This window comes from Podarcis filfolensis, assembly GCF_964270895.1.
Source record: "Podarcis filfolensis genome assembly, chromosome: 3".
Lineage (NCBI taxonomy): Eukaryota > Metazoa > Chordata > Lepidosauria > Squamata > Lacertidae > Podarcis > Podarcis filfolensis.
In genome coordinates this window covers 31,040,974-31,067,267 of record NC_139606.1, presented here as the reverse complement: position 1 = coordinate 31,067,267, position 26,294 = coordinate 31,040,974, and the positions used below count along the sequence as shown (strand labels likewise).

The 26,294-nt window shown below is 43.0% G+C and overlaps 1 protein-coding gene across 9 annotated transcripts in view; it reads right to left on the bottom strand.

The window, feature by feature from the left end:
- Nucleotides 1–26,294, bottom strand: part of LPIN1 (lipin 1) — an 85,813-nt gene that overhangs the window by 6,011 nt on the left and 53,508 nt on the right. For 5 of the 9 annotated variants that reach the window (XR_014546471.1, XM_083607207.1, XM_083607208.1 and 2 more), the window contains 16 exons: nt 25,898–26,005; nt 24,324–24,431; nt 18,291–18,420; nt 16,864–17,188; nt 14,957–15,050; nt 13,022–13,212; nt 10,894–10,987; nt 10,482–10,551; nt 8,077–8,169; nt 6,501–6,556; nt 5,327–5,468; nt 4,621–4,769; nt 3,262–3,348; nt 2,167–2,319; nt 1,057–1,171; nt 484–587 (listed from right to left, as the gene is read on the bottom strand). Coding sequence is in view for 7 of the 9 variants with exons in the window: in XM_083607207.1 (XP_083463333.1) it covers nt 484–587; nt 1,057–1,171; nt 2,167–2,319; nt 3,262–3,348; nt 4,621–4,769; nt 5,327–5,468; nt 6,501–6,556; nt 8,077–8,169; nt 10,482–10,551; nt 10,894–10,987; nt 13,022–13,212; nt 14,957–15,050; nt 16,864–17,188; nt 18,291–18,420; nt 24,324–24,431; nt 25,898–26,005 (2,019 nt within the window). In the remaining 2 variants the exon portion in view is untranslated. The remainder of the gene's footprint in view (nt 1–483; nt 588–1,056; nt 1,172–2,166; nt 2,320–3,261; nt 3,349–4,620; nt 4,770–5,326; nt 5,469–6,500; nt 6,557–8,076; nt 8,170–10,481; nt 10,552–10,893; nt 10,988–13,021; nt 13,213–14,956; nt 15,051–16,863; nt 17,189–18,290; nt 18,421–24,323; nt 24,432–25,897; nt 26,006–26,294) is intronic. The other 4 variants (XR_014546472.1, XM_083607211.1, XM_083607212.1 and 1 more) reach the window with 1 other exon arrangement.

Below are 26,294 nucleotides of genomic sequence, written 5' to 3'. Positions count from 1 at the left end.
CCTAATAAATTGGATATGCTGATATCACGGGCTGCATTAATACAGCTATTTTATCCACATTTTAAGACAGAATAATTAAGGAAATTACAACAGACCCACAGAGTCAAATATCCTGTTTCTGAATCTGATGTGTGACAGTACGATTTGCTGAATCGTTGCTGAGCTAACGCAGGATTGCCTTGGAGCTTAAATGCAACGGCACAGCTGCAAATGTGCTGAAAAACAAGCTTTTTTGTTCAAATAAAGAAAACTGGGACTTTCTCATTTTTTACTACTGAATCACAGAGTGATTACCTAGCACGTAACTGAAGTAAATCTTGATAATATCACAATCTGAACTAGATGACCCTCGTGGTCCCTCTTAACTCTGCCATTCTGTGATTTCAAGGCGGTCCAGTTAATTTCTACTGTAACACCCAGCATCAAAGGGCTTAGAGAAAGAGAACTCCACCCCACATTAGGAGCAAGTGGACTGATACTCACGATGAGATGTTAGTCTTTGCATGCTCTTGAATTAGCTCTCCTTTAGGATTAACAGTGAATATTCTGTTTAGTGAAACTCCCACTTGCTTGTACGAATATACATCCTAGGGGGGAAAACAACAAACACAAAAGGTAGGTTCCCCCTCAGTATAAATCGAAAACAGTTTACCTTTCTAAAATGCTTATAATATGTGTTTTACTTCACAGGGTAAAACAAAGAAGGGTCAAGTCATGTGCTTGCTAACTCTCCATGTGTATGAATGTGATGCAGATTGGTGGGAGTATTCTGGAAGAAAGGGTTCACGTGATCAATTTGATGACTGAGGATAACCAGCAAAGTCAAGACCCACAAACCACAAGACATTTCTGCCAATCCCATAAGACGTTTGTGCAGATCTCCACGTTCCTCTCCACCTGACCAATTGTTATGGATTGAAGAAATGTTTCACAAAACCACATAGAAGTAACATGTTATTGCAAGTAGCATGAAACTACAGCATGAACCCCAAACATTATCTACAGAAGCTCCTCTCTGAATGAGTCCTCATAAAATAATATCACAAAGGTACTTACAGCAGGCCTATTGCCAAAAGCAGCGTAAAACGGTTCTGTGTTGGGATGAAACAAGTTTTTGATGTCCGTTAGGCACTGAACTTTAAACTTCTCTGGCTTCTTCTCTATCACTTCCCTGAAATAAACCATCACATGCAAAAACAGAAGTGCTTTATCAATGCAACACGGTCATTTTTCTCAGGCTAAACACAACATTTTAACTGACTGAACTTCAGATTCCCCCAAAAAGAATTGTAAAGATACTCATGGTTCCTTGTTTTAAAAAATGGAAGCTTCCAAACCTAAGTGACGTGGTTAAAGATGAGGCGCAAATAAAATGGCCAATGTTCACCTCTTTAGTCTGATTGATTTAACTTAAAAAGAGTTAAGCATGTGCCTAATTTACCCACTCACATTAAGGGATTTATTTGTACTCTGTTGGACTGTGTCCGAGGACCGAAAATAACCTTATGTCACATGTGTAAACCGTTTTTGTGCATTCTATGCAAGCCTCTGCATTCTAAGGAAATAGCATCATTGACGCAACCACAAAATCCATTTTGAGCACACCCTTATAAATAACTAGCAGATATGGTTTGGCCCAGGGACGCGGGTGGCGCTGTGGGTTAAATCACAGAGCCTAGGACTTGCAGATCAGAAGGTCGTGGTTCAAATCCCCGCGATGGGGTGAGCTCCCGTTGCTCGGTCCCAGCTCCTGCCAACCTAGCAGTTCGAAAGCACCTCAAAGTGCAAGTAGATAAATAGGTACTACTCTGGCAGGAAGGTAAACGGCGTTTCCATGTGCTGCTCTGGTTCGCCAGAAGCGGCTTAGTCATGCTGGCCACATGACCCGGAAGCTGTACGCCGGCTCCCTCGGCCAATAAAGCGAGATGAGCGCCACAACCCCAGAGTCAGCCACGACTGGACCTAATGGTCAGGGGTCCCTTTACCTTTACCTTTCTATGGTTTGGCCCTCTCAAGTCTCATCTTGTAATAAAGATGTGGGATCCTTACAGCTGAAGCTCAGAAAATATTTCGGACAAATAAGCAACCCCAACCACTAGCAAGCCAGGCCAGGCAACCCTCAACCCAGTGAAATTTCTAGAATGGCGAGATTCCGTGTTCTCTTACCTGTGGAAAGCTGAGAACAAGCTGCTGGGACTTAGTAATACAGGCCCTTGAGGGAGCACCGTTCCTCGTTCGTTAACCCAGTGCAAGTATCCCCGGGTCATATCCGCCATTCCTATCGCACGTGCAGAACAGTATAGGAACTTATACCCATTTCTGTTTCAAAAAGAGAAAACAGTTGCCATCGTCATCAGAAACACACTATCCAGAATCAGCTTTAAACATGTGAGCTGATATTGCCTTTTAATATCTCCCATGTATTGGATAAATTGTATTATGGAATATAGCATTTCTTTCCATTACACCGGTCCAGCCATAAGATGTAAGCATTCAGAGCCACTAAGGCTGCAGTCCCATGTTCCAATATGAGGGTGTTTAGTACAACTGATTTCCATAAAAGCTCTGCATGGAACAAGGGGACAGAGATGGCTCTGTCATTGGGCCGGGTGAACAACTGCCTCAGGCAGCAGGTTTTAGGGCACCGTTCATTGGCAGCAAATTGCCAATGATTTAGCTTTGTGAGGAGGTGCAGATACAGGGGAAGGATAGGGCACGGGAAGCCAAAGCAAGGCTCAATGCATGTCATGTGTCTGAGGGAGCAAATGACTCTGAAAGTCAAAGGATGACAGGATGTTGCCGCAGACTAGACCTACGAACCAACACCGAAGAGGGAACTGACTGAAAGTCAAGTGGGGAACTGACTGATCTGATAAGCAGAGTGAAAATCAGCTCCCTGAATATAAGAACAGAAAAGGGAGGGATTCTGTAAGGGGCAGATGAACATCCCCGCCCCTCACATACACACTCACACTGTTTCATTTTAGACACCTACTGAAAACCTTTATGTTTCAGCAAGCCTTTCCAGACACATGATTCAGTCACCTATATTTGTTCTTTAAAGTTTTATAGATGTTATCTTCGGTTTTAATTATGATGGCTTTATGGACGGCTATTTTCATTTCATTTATGGTTTTTAGCAGTGTTTTCTATTCATATTCCGCTTTGGGCAGCTTTTTGATGATGCTGTTTATATAAATTCTAGATTTAAAAAACCGCAATGTGAAGCAAGGTATGACTGTACAACCCAATAATACTCACTGGCTCACTTTATGGTACAATTTGGCAATCCCTTGATGTGTCCAATCTTTGCCAAGAGTGGGCAAAATATGACCTAAAGTATCTGACCTGGAAAAAGAGAGGATTGATTGATTGATTGAATAGACTAGAAGAAATCATTATCTGTTACTTATTAACACTGTTTCAGCCTTGCCTTTGGCGTAAATTCTTCTGTGAACTTTTTCAAAGAACTCTTAAAAGAGAAAACCATTTTATCCCTCTTTGACTTTAGAGTAGCATTGGAATCAATACAAACACTTTATTAATTATTATTATTATTATTATCATCATAATTATTTCATTTCTGTTCCATGTTTACTCCAAGGAGCTCCATGTAGGATACATACATCTCCCCCTCCCCATTTTATTGTCACAACAATCTTGTGAGACAGATTAGGCTCAGAAACAGTCGCTAGCCCAAGATCACCCAGTGAGCTTCATGGATGAATGGGGATTTGCACCCTCGTCTCCCAGGTCCAACTAATCCAACACACTAACCACTATACTGAAATGGCTCTCCTATGGATCAGCATGCATCACCAGCATTATCACTGATTATTGCCTACAGAAATCTGTGTGTCTTAAAATCAGATGAGATGGACATAAGATTAACTCAATAAGAAAACGAAAGCAGAACATTTTAGAATGAATATTAAACAGTTAAAAACAAGCAAAGCAAAATGAGAGAATGGAGAAGCAATAAGCAACAAAGGAAACTGCTACCTAGGGCTCACTGCAATGTGCAGTCTATACAAGTCTCCATATCTCCCATGGTTCACAAACGCCAACCAGAAACACAAGAAAGCATAAAGGTTTATGCCTCTCTATCGGATTGGCATTACGACTTTTGAGTGATGCTGTTGCGTCATGTGATGGAGGCAGACGGGAGATTGGTCCAGTCATCAGTTTGGCTTGGCACATCAGCTTGGACTGGGCCACCAAGACTGGGCAAGAGTCCTGGAGTTGGAAGGGACCCTGAGAGTCACTGCTTAGTCCCACCCTAAGCAATGCAGGAATCTCAACTAAAGCATCCATGATAGATGGCCATCCAACCTCTGCTTAAAAACCTCCAAGGAAGGAGAGTCTGCTGCTCTCCAGGGGAGTTAGTTCCACTGTCAAGCAGCTCTTATTGCCAGAAAGTTCTTTCTCCTGTTTAGCTGAACTCTCCTTTCGGGCAACTTGAATTCAACAGTTTTTTAAAAATGGCCCCAGTGCAAAGAGAGCATTGCAAGTGTCTCCCATTATTTTCCACGCTTCTATTTCGAACTTTCTGATGAAGCAGGCAAAACTGTTTTCCCTGAAGGGGAACTTGGCATACTGTGTGCCTTGCAAAGCGCTCACCTCGTAATTGTGCCATCAATGTCAGAAATAATGACCTTGTCATCCCAGTTCCACAAGTAGATGGTGCCTTCACAGCGGCATGTCCCTTGGTACTGTGTTGTAACACTGAAAATCACATCGTTGGGGCCATTCTTAAGATTCAGGCTTTTCTGTCGAAAAAAGCACAAACAAAACCAAAACTCAGATTTCAAGCTATGCGCGTCGACAAACCAGATGGCTCGGAATATTATTAAAGCACAGTTCTTTAAAGGTCTGGCAGTAAATCGCTTTAGTCACACACATTTAAGCCCCTTCTCTTGCATTACTGAACAAGGAAGCAGAATTACAGTCAGGGTAATAAGGAATTCTGCTGTATAGCCAATGGCCTGGAATGTGCAAAGCAGGTAAAACAAGAAAATAAAATACCAGGCTCAACAACAGCAAGCTGCTATGTAAACCACTTAAGAGGTTTTCACAATTAAGCAGTATGAAAATTTTGTTTTTTTAAAAAAATAAAAAACCAATCTTCTTATTGATTTTAAATGTCAGTCAATGTACTGGTTGGGTTACACCTTCCTGGGCTATTTTGGTGCTCCTTGTTCTGTTATATCAACCACTTCATTAAGGCAAACTTTCTTTAACAACACTCAAAAATAGAATCATTGTCCTTCACCCAGTGTCTTAATTTCTATGGGTGGAGTGAAAAGTTGATGTGAACGCAACTTACAAGCTGTTCTGAACTGAGTCGAAGGGTCTTTTTGTAACCCACTCCAGACAATAATGGAAGATGACCAGGGTTTGCTGATGATGCAAAGGGTTGACTTGAAGCCCTAGGGTCTTCATCACTTGAAGAAGACTCATCTTTGATTCTGAAACAGCATACACAGGCACATTATATATATATCCTGAGCAAATGCATATAGGTATCTACTGAAATACAATAAAACAGTAAATGCATGAGCTGTAAGGCCTCTCAGGTTTATAAATGCATTTTTATAACATTTATTACTTTTTATTTTATTACAGTTGTATACCATCCTCCCTCCAAAGAGTTTAGGGCAACATTCAGGGTTATTATTCTCCTCCTCTCTGTTTTATCTTCACAACAACCTTGTGGCGTAGATTAGGCAGAGAGAGAGAGAGAGAGAGAGAGAGAGAGAGGCCTGAGGCCCCCCCCCCCCAGTGTTGAGCAGGGATTTAAAACCAGGTCTCTCCAGTCACCCTATCCCACTGGCTCACCATCATATTCATAATATTGACTTGAGGAAGGTTCCTTAAATAAAAGAATTGTCACACATCCTGCCAATCATGCACACAAATAAACACACACACAGTTGTACCTACACATTCAGAATAACAGTGTGATATGTTGGAAGTCAATGTCTCTCCCATGAAGAAAAATTCAAAGGAAGGAAGGAAGGAAGGAAGGAAGGAAGGAAGGAAGGAAGGAAGGAAGGAAGGAAGGAAGGAAGGAAGGAAGGAAAGCAAGCAAGCAAGCAGGCAGGCAGGCAGGCAGGCACACTGGGGTCAGAAATTCTAGCCCTGACCCCTCTTCTGGTGCAATTTCCCCTCACATTCACACCTGCAATCTGAAGTGGTACAGTTAAAACAGAAGAAAGGTATCATGTTTATTATTATTATTATTATTATTATTATTATTCTGAATCTGCACATCAGCTCTTACTGGTCATTCCTCACACACACAAACATGGGAGAACTAGACCCACATCCCAACTCAGCTTTGAAATTCATGGGGCCTAACCTACCTCACAGGACTATCTGAGCAAATGCATATAGGCCATATAAATGTAGTAAGTTGCTGCTATTATTGAGAAGGCAAATGAAGCAAAACTTCTAAAGCACTACATAAGCTGAAAAGCAGGACAGAAACGATTTGATACCTGTCTTGAATGTTCGACTCTTCTTTTCCACTCAAACCTGGCATGGGCTTCGTTTCCTGTAGGCGAAACATTAAGAAGGTGAAGAACAGAGCCGGCTCTGAAAATTACACACGCAGTCACAGTAGAACTGCCCTGGTGCATGGAAGAGGGGAAACTGCAGCTCACCACCTCCCTGACTTCCAAGCGGATAGGAGGAACACCAAGGATGAACCAACAGCCAACAGCAAGGCCTACTCACCTGTCTGTTCATAGAGTCCAATAATCCACACGAAAGGTTGTTACAGTTCCACAGAATCCTTTCACAGAGTCTAAGACAAGGATTTCCAGAATATTAGCCTTGTTTCGCGGTCCTGGGCTTCATCAGTAATACAAACTCATATATGATATCACAGGACAGTGGATCTTATAGCATAGTAGTAGCTGCTGTCCTAGACTCTGTGAAAGGATTCTGTGGGACTGTAACAACATTTCGTGTGGATTGTTGGACTCTATGAACAGACAGGTGGAATAGGCACTTTCACATATATGGACCTTATTCATAAACTGATTAGAGAATGAACTGATCCACTGGGTCTTCTATTTTATTCGTTGAACTTCATGAGCTACTTCTGTTGAAATCTACAATTCAATACAACGAAGTGTATATATTATTTTTTCAAACGTACAGCCGGTTACTTCTTGTGTGTTTACTGCCCTGGTAAGTGGCAACAACACCTCCGTTGGGAGGGCGGCAGTGCCTTCCAGCAACTGGCTGCTCCTGCTCCTAGAGGAAGCACCAGTTGTTATGGTTAATAGCTACTGGCAGACCACAGCTCTTAGACGCTTGATGGAGGATAGGTCCACCCATGGTCGTCAGATAAGGCAGCCAAATGTTCAAGTAGCAATCGTGTTCAATCTGTCATAAAGGGTAGGTATGAAGAGGGGGTGCCCATCACCACAATGGCTTTCCTGAAAGCTTCCTGACGGCATCAGGCTGAACACTCTCGGAGACATAGTGTTTAGCTCCATGGGCCTTTTCCCCCAAACAGCATGGCAATTCTTAGGTTCTTAGATAGTGGCTTGAGAACACTACTTGAGCACATATATATGCAGGGCTGTGCGCATGCTGTGCTGATGCAGGGGGAAAAAACACCAAGTGCAATATCGGGTGCAGAATTCAGCATCCTGAAAACCTCCACTTTTGTTTTCAAAACAAGTTTCTAGCCCTTATTGTTGCAAGAATATAATTAAACGTCTGCAGGCAACATCGGATGAAATGCCCTCAGCCAGGTCTGAAGGTTTCAATGTTCAAGGTCTCAGTGCACTGCATCGTTACTTAACCCCTCCTCATATGAGCAGGAGCAAAATAGATTAAGCAAAATGGCAAAAAAGGTAAGATAATTTTATCGAAAACGCCCCACAAATTCTTCATGAAGTTTGCAGGTTACAGAATTCAACTCTTCTTTCTGCTAAATTTGGGTTGCTTAGGAACAAAGTCAAAAATACAAACTTTTGGTCATCAGGCACTACACACAGCCCCATATATATGGTTTTCTAACCTGGGGGGAAATTCGGTCCATCTAGTTTCCGAACTTACCTCTTTGATAGAGCTAGTCCTCCCTCGCCATGAAAACCACCATCTTCCACCTTTTTTTGGCATCTTATCCCTCATTATAGAATCCACAGTGGCCTGTGATAAATGGATGGTAACATAAATAATGGAACAGAACAAAAAGTAATCTAACTCATGCAAACGAAAATATTTTTTTTAGAAAAAAACGACAAACCACACACAATTTAAAACTAAAGCAAAGAGAGTAAAAGGAAACATACTATCTGTGGACCACAAATCTTGTCAAAGCAAAACCTAATGGTATCCAGAACTGTACGGAAGTAACTTAAACAAGAACACTTACAAAATTTAAAAAAATAAGAAGAGAAAATGGGAACGAAACAAAACGAAACAAAAGCATAATAAGCCATTAGTATAATGTTTAGGAGACTGGGGAGAAAGAAGTCTCTATTTCACAGCTGTTTAGTAAAAATCATAAAGGGTTTCTGCTGCTAAGAAACACGGTTAGGCAAGATGGTTAGCTCTCCCCATTAAATAATAATGAAACTAAGCAAGATGGTTGGTTTGGTGTCTCTTGAAAGCTATTCAGGAGAGTACAGGCTAAGAGGTAGAATATAATGAAACATTCAGCACCAAAATAGCCACTAGTTGCTTCTTGATGAGGGTGCGGAAGTTTATTTCCTTAACATGTTGGACAGCAAAAAAAATTCCTAAGTGCAGAATTCGTTTTATCCTACAAACAAATATGCAAGTTCAGTGCATATTCTCTCCACGTGGCCTTATGTCAGGATTGACAGCAATTATAGCAAGCCCAACCTATTCAAATTCACTTGGATAAATTCTGAAAAAAAGAATATCTGTGCTGATCCGCACAGGAGCATTTGCTACTTAGTGACTGCAACCATAAACAATGATATGCATGCACAACTGGGCCATTACAGATAAAGCAAGCGGGGGTGGGGAGAACTTTCAGGTCCCCTTAAAGGTTAAGGGTCCCCTGACCATTAGGTCCAGTCACGGAAGACTCTGGGGTTGCAGCGCTCATCTTGCTTTACTGGCCGAGGGAGCCAGCGTACAGCTTCCAGGTCATGTGGCCAGCATGAGTAAGCCGCTTCTGGCGAACCAGAGCAGTGCACGGAAACACCGTCCCCTTACATTGCTTCAAATGCTTATGCCTTCCAAGAGAGTATTTTCATATTCTGATGTCAAAGCTTACAACAACAAAAATGCCGCAAAGCTGGGTTATTTACATGCATGTGTGAACTGGACCTATGTGAGCAGGAGATAATGTGGCAAAAAGAATGCTCCAAAATATGATTCAGACATGGTTCCAAATAATCCTAAATCAGCACTGGTGACAGCAGGTAGCTATATATAGTTCCAGCCAATGGTTTCTGATTTCTTTAAGACCTGTTTTGGCTACAGCACTGTGGCACCCTGAACCCTTTGCTAGAATTGATAGATTTGAATTTTATTGATCTATCTGTGGAGATCTCTAAAAAGTGTGTCTCTGTCATCTCTCGAGAGGCAAGAGAGATGTGTGTCACTGAGTCCCATCAGTTCATCAAATGCTAAACAGATCAAGAGTTGTTTTGACCTAGCTGCAGGTTAATATCAGACTGCCAACAGCGCTGGTTCGGCTGTCAACAAGCAGAGAGGTCCGTAGCCAAATATAAATGTATCCAGCATTGCACTTTCAAGTTGGAGTTACTCTTTAATAGCTATTTTACACGAGAGATGCTATACTCTAATCTTTCTGTCCTCCAGCAGAGGACATTGGGATCAAAGGAAGGCTTACAGCCCAACTCTTAAAGTTCTGCCTTAGCACACAATTCTCAAGAGCCACTGAAATCAATGCAACAAGTAAGCATTCATCAAGCTTGCCTGCCTGCAAAAAGAAGGCGAGATGAACTGTTCATTCCCAAAGGTTTGCTGTTTGAATACAAGTCAGATTCATGAAGTCACAAGCGCATCCTCAGCCAAAGTCTAGAAAATGTTGGTTCATAGCCCCAAGGCAATATAACCACTGATATGCATGACCAAGGCAATATAACCACTGATATGCATGAAGCTGAGGTCCATTTTAGACCACATGAGCTGGGGGGAGTTGGCACACATCACTGAAATTACAACTCTCTTGCAAGCGTTCTTAAAGTGTCTCAACCAGAACATACACAGCTTAGGACAGAAACGCTTCTCCCATCCCAGTCCCAGGAATAGGAAGACTAGGAGAAAAAGAAAGAAGCAAGGCCATATTGCCCCAAAGTGTGTTGAGGCTTGGGAAGCACAGGCACGTAAAAGCATGATTCATGGATGGTAGCCAGCACTGTCCAAGTGCCTATGGGCTCCTCCCTCTGATTTTTTGCTATATTCTTGGGCATGGTGGCCTTTATTTCTTTTCCCCAAAAGGCTTCCAGGGTCAATCTCACCTTTGGCAAAGGTTTCTGGAATGCTTGCATCGCCAGCAGAAGAGGAGCTGCTGTAGTCCAGTTGTAGTACCTAGGTGAAAAACAATTTGATGCACCATTATTGAAACTATCTGCCAAATATCAACACATGTGAAATATACTTGGAGTCGAGAATAGATTTCATGCTCTTCTCTGGAGAAGCTCCTGTATGGCTACAGCTCAGTTGGTTAGAGCATGACACTGATAACGCCAAGGCTGCAGGTTCAATCCCCCTATGAGACAGCTGCAATACAGGGGGCTGGATCAGATGATCCTTGAGGTCCCTTCCAAAACTCTACGATTCTATGAGCTACGGAAATAGCTTCAAATACTCTCATCTGTTGTTGTTGTTTTAATTATCATTATTTCTATAACTCTGCTGAGTTATACTTACTTGCTTCCAATCTTCACCACAAGGTTAGGGTCGTCGATAATAGCAGGATTGTCCACAAACTGCTGATAACTTACTTCTTGTTCTAAGAACTTTTCTGTCAGGAGAGGAGGGAGGGGGAGGAAAGAATTCATGAGACGCAGGTAGTGATGGGATATATGGCAGAGCTGGCCCCGTCAGTACTGCTTGAATAGCAGGCAATAAGGGGACCAAAGAAGGATAACTGCACCCTTTAATACAGGTCCACCCAACCAGCAACATGCAGCGCCGAAGGCCTTCTGGAGATTCCCTCACTGCGAGAAGCAAAGCTACAGGGAACCAGGCAGAGGGCCTTCTGGGTAGTGGCACCCGCCCTGTGGAACGCCCTCCCATCAGATGTCAAAGAGATAAACAACTACCTGACATTTAGAAGACATCTGAAGGCAGCCCAGTTATGGAAGTTTTTAATGTGTGACATTTTAGTGTATTTTTAATCTTTCTTGGAAGCCGCCCAGAGTGGCTGGGGAAACCCAGCCAGATGGGTGGGGCACAAATAAATTATTATTATTATTATTATTATTATTATTATTATTATTATTATTATTCCATCCCTGGAGCCAAGCGTAGCTCCGAAGCAGAGGGTTGCAGCCTGCCAGGTGACAGACAAGCACATTTCTGCAGCATCAGTAGGAAGGAAAACCAAAACATTTATCAATCCACCAGGGCAAGGATAATAATAATAATTATTATTATTATTATGAATAACTCGCTTTGCTCCAGATGTTGTTGGGCTCCTATCATCATCCCCGACCACCAGTTGTGCTGACTGGGACACAGGATAGGCAATTAAAAAGTGCAAATCCTCTTAGGAAGGAAGAGTGCATACAGATGTATATGGTCTGAGAAGTCACACTGCTGTGGAGGTGCATTCACTGTGCAGGACATATGATGCACAATGCCCGGTCCAAGATTGGATTTCAAGGGAAACTGGGTTTGCTGGCCTGCAGCAGAAGGCAGCTATGCACCCGAGCTTAGCACTCATCAGACACAGTTAGGAAACACATTGCGCCTTTTGCAGCCTGCCCCTCAAAGTGTAGCTACAAAAGGCATTTTTAAAGGCAGTACAAATGCCGAATACGGCAAGCGATATAAAGCGGCGTGCATTTTGCTGATTCCCAAAGGGCTGAGTGCAGGGGGGAAGGGACAGTGTAAATAGTTTGACCTGAATTGGGAAGGGCCATACATAGCTCAGCGGTAGAGAATCTCCCAAATTCAATCCTTGGGCTATCCAGGCAAGACTGGGAATGTTTCCTGGTCTGGGGGACCGCTACCACTTAGGAAAAAGGTAAAGTTAAAGGGACCCCTGACCATTAGGTCCAGTCGTGACAGACTCTGGGGTTGCGGTGCTCATCTCGCTTTACTGGCCGAGGGAGCCGGCGTACAGCTTCCGGGTCATGTGGCCAGCATGACTAAGCCGCTTCTGGCGAAACCAGAGCAGCGCACGGAAACACCGTTTACCTTCCCGCCGGAGCGGTACCTATTTATCTACTTGCACTTTGACGTGCTTTTGAACTGCTAGGTTGGCAGGAGCAGGGACCGAGGAACGGGAGCTCACCCCGTCACGGGGATTCAAACCACCGACCTTCTGATCAGCAAGTCCTAGGCTCTGTGGTTTAACCCACAGTGCCACCCACGTCCCTGCGCCACCCGCGTCCCTTTAGGGTAGACCAGCTTTTCCCAAACTTGGGTCTCCAGCCGCTTTTTTGGACTACAGTTCCCATCATCCATGACCACTGGTTCTGCTAGCTAGGGATGATGGGATTTGTAGTCCAAAAACAGCTGGAGACGCAAGTTTGGAAAACGCTGGTGAGTAAATATTCATTGTGACGTGGTGGCTGCGTACGCCTTCAAAGAGCATTCTGGGCATTGTAGTTTGCTAAGGGTTTCTGGGAACAGCGTGAGGGTCAAACAACAATGCCCAGAATTCTTTGAAGGGGGGGGGCATCTGTGTTGATTCGAAGTTCAGTGAGTTCGCAGCCAAAAGTTCCATCAACACCCACAAGTGGTCACTGTTTAGTTTTCCAGAAGAGGAGCAGAGTACTAAAACGAAGAGGCAGTACAATAAATAGAAGCACAGAAGCTCTCTGCATACCTTTAGATATTTCTTTGTTCTCACTAAGTCCCCCGCAAAGTGAGATAGCAATGGACGGCAGGTCCCTTATTCCATCTGAGGTGCTCTCGATGCCGCTATCGATCCCTGAGCTTCCGACTGTCTGAGGGGACTGGTTCGCTGAGCGGGGCGCATTTTCACTCACAACCTTCGACTGGGCGGCATGTTCGTCACTGAGAAGAGAAGACTGGCTTAGCTGTCTCCCACACCCATACAAGCTCTTACATGCCCAAACTTGAATCGTACTCCCTTGGTGCCGGCACTGCACCGGCCTGTGCACTAAGTTATCTCTCACAGCCAGAATGGGACCCCTGTGGCCTGAAGACATCTGCAGCTTCCCTAAACCACAGACAGCACGGCCTAATGGTCAGGGATAATGGGAGCTGGAGCCCAACAGGCTCCCCAAACTCGCCTGATGGTTAACGCTTCCGAGCACAGGAACTTCATAAAAATGTACTTGACTGACAGAATTGTGGTTGGTTTTTTTTACATTGCTTCCAGGCTTGTTCTCACTTATCAGGACTCAGACATGAGCTGTCTGCTGCACCCCTGAGACTCTTACTGTGGACCATCAGCTATCAGCACTCTTTAAAAAAAAACCAACCAAACTACATTTCTAGCCTTGATGGCTGGAGAGGTTAATTTGAAGGTGTGATAAGTATGTTTATTTATGCACAGACAGCTGTCTTCATGATTACTACTTCTATTTATATTTCAGTTACTTCTGTTCGCTGTTTTTAAAAGGTATTAACAATTAAAAAGAGAAACATGGGGCAGCTGGATATATATATATATATCTACTCAGAAGTAAGTCCCATTGAGATAAATGGAGCTTTCTCTCCCAGATAAGAGGGTTTAGGATTTTAAGCAAAGTTGGTATCAAGCGTACCAAACTCTGTGAAAGCTCTGCTCAAGCATGGAGTTTTGCATGCGGATATCCTGAAAACCTCAGCTTTCATTTTAAGTGTGTTGGCGGTGGAAGGAACCGGTTAGGCTTAAAGGTGTGTGGATAATTGCTTGGTGAAATCTCAAAAGGCTGAGGGCTTTAGAAGGATTTGCAGCGGTCAGGGTAGGACTCAGGGGCATGCGTAAATTCTTTCCACCCCTCAGGACTACCAAAATTCAAAACAAAGCAAACACAAAAGTTGCTTAAATGGCACGGTTTATCTTTTTGCCTGTACAATGTTCATGGGAATAAAGGTGCATCATCACATTCCATTATTTTAAGGGGCACCAGGGCCTCATTTTTTAAAAAAAATGCATGGCAGAATCCTCACTCCACCTTTTGCCACCACCACCCTTTGACCGTCCCCAAAGTTCTCACTTCTTCCTCATGAAGGTGAGAAGGAATGTTCAGGTCTGTCCTAATTGTGTCATCTGGGGAATCTTAGGTATGGTTCGTTTAAAGCAAACCAGCTTCATAAACTATGCTTTGAAGGTGGCTTGCTTCAACAAGCTATAGTTGACCATATTTTGTCTAGCTTGGGCCATCATAATAAGCTGTGCTCAATCTATAATGAAAGCAAAAGCTTCTGAATTCCTCCACATTAGAGAAGGAGGGGAGAGCATGTGAGCCCAGGGCAGGGTTTAGTATGCTCTTTCTCAACCTAGTTCCCTCCATACATTTAGTACTACAATTTCCATCTGCTTCAGCAAGAATGGCCAATGACCAGGGACAATGGAAGTCACAGTCCAATACTTCCGGTGGGTACAAATTATCCGGCAGAATCTGATTTCCTAAACAACCTCTGAAGAATACTATGTGGAAAGTGAATGAATCATTCACCATTACTGGAGGATATAAGCTCCACTGACATTGTTGCAACCATTAGGAAACTGCTTCTTGATCCATGCACACCATTGTGGTCTGTTGAATCAGACAGATGCATTATAAGTGCTAATTAATACCATGCGTACTTTTTAGGAAAATAGAGTGCAGCAACCTCTGGCTCCATATCTGTGATGTCATCTAAATAAACACCGTCAGCACCAAGATGTCGGCTACGCTTATCTGTGAAAGGCAAAAAAAACCACGGTATTAATAGAAAGCACTCTATTTGAACACTCATTTCTCTCCTCCAGAGGAAGCCATGGATTCTGCTTGCCTGGTGTTTGTTTGTTTGTTTGAGGATGTCCACTGGCAAAATATCTAATTCTCATGGTAGCAACTAACGACCCTCATCTCCTTCAAAGCTGCCTTGGCCATAGGACTTTGTCTTGGTTTAGGAAGGAGCATGTGAGTTATCCCTTCCTGATATAACATAATATAGAATGAGAGGGCAATGCTGCAGGGGAAGACAACAAAGGCAGGTGCAAAATTTGTAATTTCAAACAAAGAGCACTAAACCCCAGCCTTTGCTTTGCATCCACACCCATTTGGTCATTTGCACAGTCACAGTTTGGCTTGGATTGACATGCAAACTGGTTCAGAATGTTCTTAGAATTAACGTAAGGGCTGTTGTTCCCTGGTCCCGTGTGAGGCCATCCCATAAGCACCTAAGTTTGGCCACTGGAGAACAGGATGCCAGACTATATGGGACTTTGGTCTGATCCAGAAGGGCTCTTTATTATGTTCTTGAAGACGGGGGCGGGGGAGGGGAAATGCAGCTATGGAGTAGGGATGTGTGTCCCATTGACATAAAAGCTAAATAGCTTCCAGTATTAGGGGAACCCACCCAGAACATTAGAGAGCAAGCAATCATAAGTATTTCTGCTTGAAGATAGAGGAGAAACCTAGAGAGAATAGGAAACCTCCCATTGATTTCCAAGGAGGCTGGGATTCTAGCTATCCCGCTTGCGAGCAAAGCAAAAAAACCAAAAAAGCCCAAATGCTTAAAAAGAGGAAACTTGTCTGTATCCTGTTGCATGCCTGTGAGAATGAGAGATCTTTCGCTTTCACAGTCAGCTGTAAACAAATGAACTTACGCAAGACACAGCTACACAAGCACATGACTACGTAAGAGCCTGAGAAAGCTGTCTGGAAGGTGAAATGCTTCGAGTTCCCACAACAAGGTAAACAAGGGATCTCCAAGCATTTCTTCCGCAGAGATTTCTTCTGCCGAGTCTCTTCACTTCCCCCTTTTGAGGTACAGAGCCTGACTTTCCACCAACGGACTCCTTCTCTAGCACCTGATACTTAAGTGATGGAAACTTACTGGAACAGTCCCGCAACCAAAGCTTGCCCTTCTTCCATTTTTGGAACTTCCGCTGAATTTCACCCAAAGTGAAACTAAGAGGTCAGTTTTGGGAAGCAAGGTAGAGAGGAGGTGATGACCCCAGGACCACCTTCAAACTGGCCTCCAACTCTGCTTGTCTGGGAGCAAACCCTGGTAAATTTAACAAGGCTTGCTTCTGACTGACTGCACGTAGTTAACAACTACTCTGGAACCTGTGACAAAACCTTTGACAAAATCTCCAAAGAAGCTCAAGGGAATATGACAGTTTCTCGGGACATTTTGTGCATCTTTCGCTGCAACAGCCAATTCAGCCAGTGTGTTTTGGGGCGCTGGGAGGAATTCAGAAAGCTGAAGTTTTCCTCCCTTCCACCCTTCTCCCCTTGCTTCCTATCCCCTCTAGGCTTGCAAATTTGGGTCCCTCTAAGGAAGACATTTCCCTTTCTTCCTCCATCTCTCAGTCAAAAACTTCTTTGCAAATTAAGTTGCCCTGCTTATACAAAAGACAAACTTCTTTCTCCCTTTCATCCCCACTATTTCATTTAAAAAAAAACAAAAACTAGGCACAATTAGTTTTTCTCTTAAGAAACTGCTTAAACTTTTCCAGTGCCTGGGTTCAAAACCAGAAGCAATCGTACAAGCAGCTTTTACCTTTTTTCCTGGAGGGAGAATCGGTCTTGCTGCTTGTTGGCTGTGCCAAGCAAGCCATAGCCTGCTTCACATCTTCATTTGCAGGGAGTGGAGGTGCAGCTGCCCCTAACATTTCTACATTTGGCTCATTTATCTCAGGTATTCCTTCTTGAAGCTCAGGTTCTTCCAGAGTCAGCACAGCATCCGCCTGTTCAGCGACAGGTAAGGGAGTACTACTCTGAAGATCCTCCAGAACGTCGTTTTGAATGACTCGAAAGTGAGTGCTTTCAGAAGGATTCACATTCACCACAGAGCTGGATTCTTTTAGCCTGAGTGGAATAGCAGTCTGGAAAGAGAATACACACCTGTTTAACAACGCTTCCCTGATTAAGAAGAAAAAGCACTGCTTTCACACCAAAACCTAAGTAATTGTCCTAACACTGCCATGTAATAATAAATAGCAGCAGCAACCCTGGGCTTGCAGCCAAGCACAAGTTCAAAAAAAGGAAAAGCAGCCAATCTTTACTTTCTGATCAGGGTACCAGTCTGATAGTTGTGTCTATGGAAACCACTTTCCCAGGGCACAGTCACAAAGTCACAGAACTGTAGAGTTAGAAAGGACCGCAAGGGTCATCTAGGCCAACCCTCTGCAATGCAGGAGTCTTTTTTTGCCCTGTGTGAGGTTCGAACCCATGAACCCTGAGATGAAGAATCTCATGCTCTACGGACTGAGCTATCCCATACAGTCGGAGGGCACATGATGCAGCCATCTTGCTGAAGCTAAGACGGCATGAGCCTGGGCAGTGCCTGGATGGAAGACCACCTGGGAATTCCCCACACACACATATACCATAGAACGTCTTGGTTGGTTGACTGGTTGTCCCTCGAGTTGGCGAGACTCTTCTCACAAGAAACCAAGCCCATGGAATGAGCTGTTCAGCAGGCACCTTCTGTTTTAACATTTAAACACCTGTCTAAATGTTAAAACTAACCTATCCCAACAAGCACCTGCTGGCCATAAAGAGATTATCCTTCTGTAAAAGTTAGATGATCTCCAATTTTAAATTTCGATATGGTTTTTAATGTGTGGTTTTATATATTATTGCTGTGAACCGCTCTGATGTCTGGGTTTTTTTTTTTTAATGAACAGCGGTACATTTTTTTTTTATTTTTGCAAATGAATAAAATATAAATCGAATGCAATGACAAACTACAGTTAGTTTAAAACTTTTTGAAGCCACACCAGAGGAGAACAGGAAATCATCCTATCTCAATGATTGTGCACATAGCAATAAGTTTTGTTTTGATGTTATGACTTCACCCTCCTTTAAAATATGTTTGTTAGTTCTCTGTTACCTTAAGACAGTCAGCTCTAAAAACAGAAGAAAGATTGAAGCTATTTTATCATAGGCATTTGAAAATATTCCGGAGGAGGTTTCCCCTCATACCTTTGTGGCTTGAGGTAGTTCGCCCCAGTCCCAATGCATTTGTGGATTATTCTTCTGGACACCCCTTTCCAAAGATTTATTGACTAACTCAGAATCACTTTTAGGCGTTGGAGGCCGTGAACCTGAAGGACTGCAGAAAGAAGTGGGGAGGAAATGGGAGAAGACATGCATTAAACAACAATAAGCGTAAGTACAACCTCAGGGCAATTTGAGATGTGAAATATACTCAGAGTCGCAAAGTGATTTCATGCTCTTTATTCAGCTCATAGTGGTGAGGAGGAATGAATTAATGTCCCCTCAAAGTATCTGCTTTATATACATTATTTACACAATGGGCTGCACATGATTGGCTAATTCCGGAATTCTACTGTAAGCCAATCAGGTTGTGGATTCACTTCTATCTGGAGCAAGATTGGGTGGTTCCTGCCAACCAATCATACTGCTGCATTGTTCTAGGACCAATCAGACTGCTGCATTCTGAATCCTATTGTTCTAGGACCAATCAGACTGCTGCCTTTTGGATCCTATTGTTCTAGGACCAATCAGACTGCTGCAGTTTGGATCCTATTCAACTCAGTACATAACAAGATGCTTTATGGCTATATTGTTAGCGGCAATCTGAACTGAAACATGCTGAATGCATTTCAGACTTAAAATGCAGTATGAGCCCAGTTCAATAGGCAGCCAAAAGCACGAGGTTTTAAAGTTACATGCAAAGTAATTTGTGAGACTCAAAACTCTAGCAATATAAAAGCTGCTTGCAAAGTACTTAGTGGGTCTATGAATGCAATATAAATATTCAAGCAACCCTAAGCACATTTATTGCAGGGGGTAGGGGTTGAATCCCACTAGCTTCCAATGGGATGTATACTTCCAAGAAAGTTTATTTAGGGTTTAAAGCTTAGTAACATAAATCAGTAGTTTGCCAGCACACAAATAGACTCCCATAGCTTTCTTTTGCAGAGAAAAGTCAATAAATGCTAATCTATGTTAGTATTCTGAAACCCCAGGAAAGCCACGTTTTGTGAACAGGTAATGTGCAAATGTGGCTGGCCATACACAAGGGTTCCGATACCATGAAAAAAAGGCAACAGGAGATGTTGGTGGTGATGATGATGATGATGACAATGGTTGACAACCCACCCTTGACCCTAAGGTCCCCAGGGTGGGATACACAACATTAAAACACAATATTAAAAAGAGTTTAGAGCAACTTATAATGCCAAAAACAAGGTGATTCCTAGAATTCTAGACCTCAGGTGTCCAAAGTAAAAGGGTACCCAAGGTTCCTTATCACAAGGATATCCTGGGACAGAATGAGTTAGACCCCTATAGCATGAATTCACTCAGTGCATTCTCTTCCATAGGGAGACACAGAATAGCCCTGCGACATGGAAATGCCTGAATCAGTCCTAAATGGACAGGTCACATGAACCACTAATCTGATTGTGGACAAAACGGTTGCCTTGGAAAACAAAGGATGCAATAAAAATCCATTTATGCAAGTAACGTTTTAATGCATAGTGGCAGCACTGACGAACTGATGGGAAGGAAGGAAGGGGGAAGGAACTGGTGCATTGATTCAGTTCTCCCTCAAGCACACACACACACACACACACACACCAGGTATGCATTGTCAAATCTGTGTAGGCTGTTACACAGGCAGCCTTTGACCCATGGCCCCACCTCCCTGCACAAACATTTTTGTGCAAACATGTCCTGATCCAGAAAAATAATGTGCTGATCCCAGAGGATCAGGATGTAAATATTTGAAACTTGAATCTATGGATGTGCTTACACAAAACAAGAGGAACGATCTGTTTTCTTACTTAATGGGGGGGGCGGGGATACAATAGCTCAGCTAGTGAAGAACTTTAGGATACAACAAACTAGTTTGTCCCACCAACTACATATATAAAAATGATACATGAGGCTGAAAAAATCCCAAGTTCTTGGTCCCCCTGGTACCCAAAAGCGTTCTGATGTTGTCCAATTCTGACTTAATGCACCCACCTAATATTGAGCAAACTAAACTTGAGTTCACACTACCAACACACTAAACGTAAGACGTGCGTCATAAGTCATCAAGAAGACACGAATAATTCGGTTCTGGGACTATTAAGGAGAAGTTCTACAAAACTGCCTTTTTAAGCTAGGAAACTGCAACCCTTTTTGGTGTTGTGGACACATTTGCAATCTGGAGCAACCGGTGGGCACCACACACAGAGATACAAATGCCACAACCTATTCTGTTCATTGCAGCAGAATGCTCCTTCCAGCCTAATTTCGGGAAATGGGGGGGGAGAGGTCCCCGTGGGCATCTGGAAAGCCTACTGCAGGTGGGTCTGGACTACATTGCCAATCCCTTTCTAAAGCCAAAGCCCAGATGAACTGTTATCGTGTTAAAAGAGAAATGGCATCTCTGCATTACTAGAACAGGAACTATTTTTAAAAAAATAATTAATAGCCTTAAGCGTTTAACTGAGCATTTAACTCTCAGCACTAATACACTTCTACATTATGGACAGCATGAAAAAGAAAATGCATTATGCCAGGTCAAAACGCATTAGATCATAATTTGTGCTGTACTGTATTAGCAATCCCCTAGAAGAACATCATACCTTTCTTAAAAGTTGTCCTGCAGCGAATAACGCAGCCCCGTTGCCTCAAAGAGCTTACAATTTGAGTTTGACAGAAAGCAGGTTCCCCAGGTGGGAAAAAACCAAACACATTTAGACTGTGTGGAGAAGGACAGCACCAGGACTCCCACTAGCTCTGTGTGATCTTAGATTACGTTTTCATTGGAACTGCAGAAATCTGGTAGCATCAGGGTGTGGAGGGTTTATGAGCCAGCAAACTGGATGCTGGCAGTCTGTTCTTCTCTAATGTATTTTGGCATCCAGCTGAGCAGACCCAAAATAAGCCTTAAAGGCTGGAACTGTTCCTCAAACTTAGCTCCTCGACACATCTTGACAATGCACCTCCCGGCTCATCACACCCATTCCAGCTTCAGGATTCAATTCACAATGACTCTGGTATTCCCAAGTAAATGTGTATGAAATGCACAGGAGTAGTAGTTCAGGCCTTGGTGACTTCAAGACTGGGTTATTGCAATGCACTCCATGTGGAGCTTCCCTTGCTCTTGATATGGAAACTACAGTTAGTGCTGAATGCTGCTTCGTGGATGCTGACAGGAGTGAAACCCTGTCAGCATATAATATGTCTGCTCAGAAACCTGCACCGGTTATGCATTTACTACTGCGCCAAGTTCAAAGTATCACTATTAATATAAAGCTCCTAATAGCCTGGAACCTGTTTATTTGAGGGATCGATTTACCCCAAATACACCCACTCAACTTCAGACAGGAACTTTCACTGCCTCTTCTTGGTTCCTGCTAAGTTCAGGCAAGGCTATCCAAGAATGTAGCAGCCAGTGTGTGTTTTAATCTCTTTTTAGCTTATTATAGATTTTATTATTTTTTTAAAAAAAAATTCACTGACAATTTTAATGTCTCTGTTTTGCTTGTAGAGGTTGCAATTACAAGCAAGCAACATGTGTGTACATATTGTTAAATAAATACATCTTTAGACGATGGTGGATGATAGACAGATGATAGATAGATTGATAGATGGTAGATGGTAGAGATAGATAGGGAAAATTTATATCCAGAATGTATGCCTTGCCAACAGGCACTGCTTAAATGTCACCTTCTCTAAAAGGGTGGCTGTATTTCCTGCAGACTTTCTGGCAAATTTAAAGGATCTTGGGCTACGCCTGGCAATTTTGCAACATCACATAAACAGGAAATACAGTGTTATCTTCTAAAGAAGAGACAGTGAAAAAGGAAAAGCAAGCAAAACAGACTGTCCAGATAGGACATTATGAACCTATAAACACTACAGGACCCACCAAGTCAAAGGGGAAGCCCAAGAATTAATGGAACTTCATTCAGAGTTGCCTACAGTTTTCCCTCAGTTTAAAAAGCATATAGGTCAGCTGCCAGCAATATGGGAGGAGAACCTTCAAGAGGGAATGAAAGATGGAGGGGCAAGCCTTGCTCCCCCCCCACTGCCCCCCCACCAAAGTAGACTGGCAGCAAGGAAGTGTAGAGAAGCATTTTCTGCTGCTTCATTTGTCCATATACATAAAAATCTTATTACAGAAGTTCATCAGGAACGACAAACATGGATGCCAGCTGAAAACGCTGTGCCGTGAATAATAATAATAATAATAATAATAATAATAATAATAATAATAATAATTTATTATTTATACCAGCCACTCTGGGTGGCTTCCAACAAAACACTAAAATACAATAACCTATAAAACATTAAAGGCTTCCCTAAACAGGGCTGCCTTCGGATGTCTTCTAAAAGTTTGGTAGTTATTTTTCTCTTTGACATCTGGTGGGAGGGCATGGCAAGCTTTGTTTACTGAACGCGAGTCAAATAAACATGCAAAATTAGATCAACTCACTAGGGGATCAGAACATTTGTCAATGCAAATCACCCTGTGCAACTCACCCTAATTCAAAACCTTCCAGAAAACCCACGACAGCTGGTTGCCAGCAAGTCCTGTTGCCTGTTGCAACCACACTCTCTGCATACATCTCTTGCTTCAAAAGATTACTGAGGAAACAGGGCTGGTATTACTCAAGAGCCTCTAGTTCAGGGGAGGGGGCTGGGGAAACTGTGTGCCCCCGGATGTTGTTGAAATTCAGCTCCCATCAGTCTAATCCTTCAATATCTAAGGGAGGTCTAATCCTTCAATATCTTGAGGGCTGCACATTCCCTCACTCCTGTCCTAGTTGCTGATTCCTAGCATATATAGAAACATGGGTCCTGCACCCAGTCATATGTCCTGTTCTTCTCCTTTACTTAGAAAATACTAGAAGATGCTAAATGCTGCTGATTTTCCCTCAGTACATGAAAGCATGGTAAATATATATATGTAGGCGCTTCCTCCGCTAGCACTGTGAAAGGAAGAATGACCAGCGGGTTGCCATCATCACTGTGTTTTCCACCAACATAATTCTCCCCTTGTCTGTTTGTTTTAAACTATGACAACATTTTGTATCGCAGTGCATCCTTTGGGAATTTTGCTTCAGTCTTCCCCAGCGCAAACACGAACCACTTTTAAACACAACTTGCTTTGAAAAGAAAGCACAGTTGTTCTATAACTCAAGAGCCTGTTCTCTCTTTTTTTCAGCAAACGATATATTTATTCGCCGCAGTTTGTCTGTGGGAACAAATATATATTTCAACATATTAACTTTGGACAGGAAGTACGAACGTGGATTTTTTAAACAAACAAGCAAACCATCGGGCTATTTTAAAATGCCCAAACTCCCTGCTGTTTAAGAGAGATTTGAAATTAGGTGTCCCTAAAAACGTCTACCTCAGATTCTGGTTTTTGCAACTTTCTTGCCCTGATCGAGAGGACAACATGTGCTTAGTCGGCAATGGATGGTTATGTGCTCATATCACCTGCACGTGTGGAGCTTTCCCCTCTCACTGAAGTAATGAGGAAGCTCTTGTGGTCAAGGGAGCTCCAAAGGTGCATCAGAGCCCCTGTGCCTACAAAAGATCATTGGCAAAGTACACCTGTGCTGTACCATGAGGAAACTACCTGCCTTCGAGCTGGGTTGACCAAAGGGGACCTAGTGTTGGATAAGACAGTAGCCTAAGGGCTTGGCAGTGAAGGACCCTGAGGAAATGCAGGCAGCTCAACAAAAATAAGGGAAAAGGAAGTGGAAGAGGAGGAGAAATGTACAGAAACAAAGGACTGAACTGCAGATGATAACCAGCCCAATTTTTGGCCAGAGGTCTACAGTTTCTGCGTCATTAATACAGTGGCAACATAACGTGAAATGAAAACCCTAATTGCTAACCCCAGTTTCCTGCCAAGCAACTGTGTTAGTAATAAGGAGTAGTTTGGTAAGTCTGAGGAAGGCTGCAAAACTGTTAAAAAGGGTTAAAAGGGTTAATCAGCATTCCAACAAACCAAAGGAGAACTTTGCGGAGAGTTGCTACCTGTCTGTAGCAGGATAATGAGAAGACTGCTGAGGGCAAGAACTAGATAAGCCTCCATCTGCTGGAACAGTAAGATGAGAGGACTTCCCTGGGCAAGTTCTGGGCTTACTGGACAGTGTGAGGTGTAGTAAAAGGAAGGGGAAAAACAGGCATCGTTATTCCACAATACGCTGCAATCAACACATGCTGCTGGGACACACAATGACATCCCCGCCCGCTTGAAAACAAGGAACTCGGCTTAAAGAGAACTGAGTTTCTAAGCGACAAGATCCAGAATCACTATAAGCAAATGTACAGTAAGTCAGTGCACCGTTCAGAGAGACACCAGACTACAGCACACAAAAGGTTGCAATCATTTGCAAATAGGACAGCCACCATTACAATAACATATGCAAAACAGTGATCCACCCTGGCCTCTTCTGGTGCAACAAGTGCGAATTTGAGGGTGAAGATCTCATCAGAGGAAACAGGCAGAAATGTTATCTAAAATATGTGTGTTGCACAGACATACTCCACTGCCGTTTAACCTTTCTCTAGCAACTGGATTAAGCATGAGATCACAAAAACGTGTTTTTAGTTATAAGGACATTGTTTAGAAATGGACAAAGAAAGTATAATACCTTCGCATGTTTTTTTTAAAAAAACAACCCTACATCTGTATGGTTTTGCCCCCAAATCAGAGTGGTCCGCAAGAAACACGACCTAACGATCGCAGTAAAAGGATGCTATATTATGACTAAGGACCCTTCCACATATAATGTGATCAAAAATCAGAAGTATCACATGTACCCGGTGCTTATGGAAGGCAGACCTCTGTAATCATGTGAGGTTCTTTACTTTTCCATTACCAGCAATGGAGATGTTCCACTTGCATTTATGTAGCTGCCTCATTCAATCGTAAAACCAGTATGTAGGAGTTAAAATAATTCTGTTCCCATCAACATGATCCTATCAGGACTGTTACAGCCTACCGAAGGGGTTTTCATCCATGTGCCGCAGAATGTTCAGTCACAACTAATACTGGATAATTAAGATCAACAAGTTTTCCAAGGTTCGGCCTCACACTAAACATCACATACCCTGAAACTCTACTCCAAATCTACTCCTCTTCCTGTGCTTTGAAATGAAGAAGTGGTTTACACACTCTCACATGTAACAGGTAGCTGAGCACTCAATGAGTTGGCTTGCACATAGCACCAAGCTGAACTCTGGCTGAAGGCAGTTCAAGACGACATACGAAGCCAAACTATGGATGAATGAAGTTACGGCAGCAGGAGGACCAGGAAAGGAGGACAGTGTTCTCTCCAGGAACCCTCACATTCATGCTAAGCCATGGTTTGGCTTAGTGTTACGGGCACAAACCAGCTCAACATCTGGGTGAAACTTGGAATGCTTGATTATCCTAATTATGGGTGTGCATATGCCGAGCCCAGAAATATACAATCATTTCATGAATGTTACAAGTGTGGGAGGAGCTCAAGTCCCTTCAACTGCTGCACAGTGTCTGAATTTGCTGGAGGAAGGCGCTTAGCACAGAAGACTACCTGAGGTACTCCAGTTAACACATACCATACCTTGGTGAAGGGGACCATTCTCCATCCGAATGGTGGTGAGGGAGCACACTGATTGAAGACGTATTTATCTCAAGCACTTCGTCTCTACAAAGATCAGAGGCAGATGTTCTGAGTATAAACAAAAAGAGGAAAAGAGGTTTAGTTTTGTTTGTGTGTGTGTGTGTGTGTTTAAAAAAAAAACAACAACAACCTCTCGTTCAGAGCTAGAATAGCATTGCAACACTGGCGAGGAGAAAACTACTTCCCTTCTCTAAGAACTGTTAGGTTCAAACGTCATCTCAAAATGACTGGAAATCCAGATGCTTCTGATAAGAAGTGCAAGTTGGAAAACAAAACAAAAAAACACAACTCTAGAGGTCAGAAATTAGCGGTTCCTTAAATTTCCTTAACCACCTGG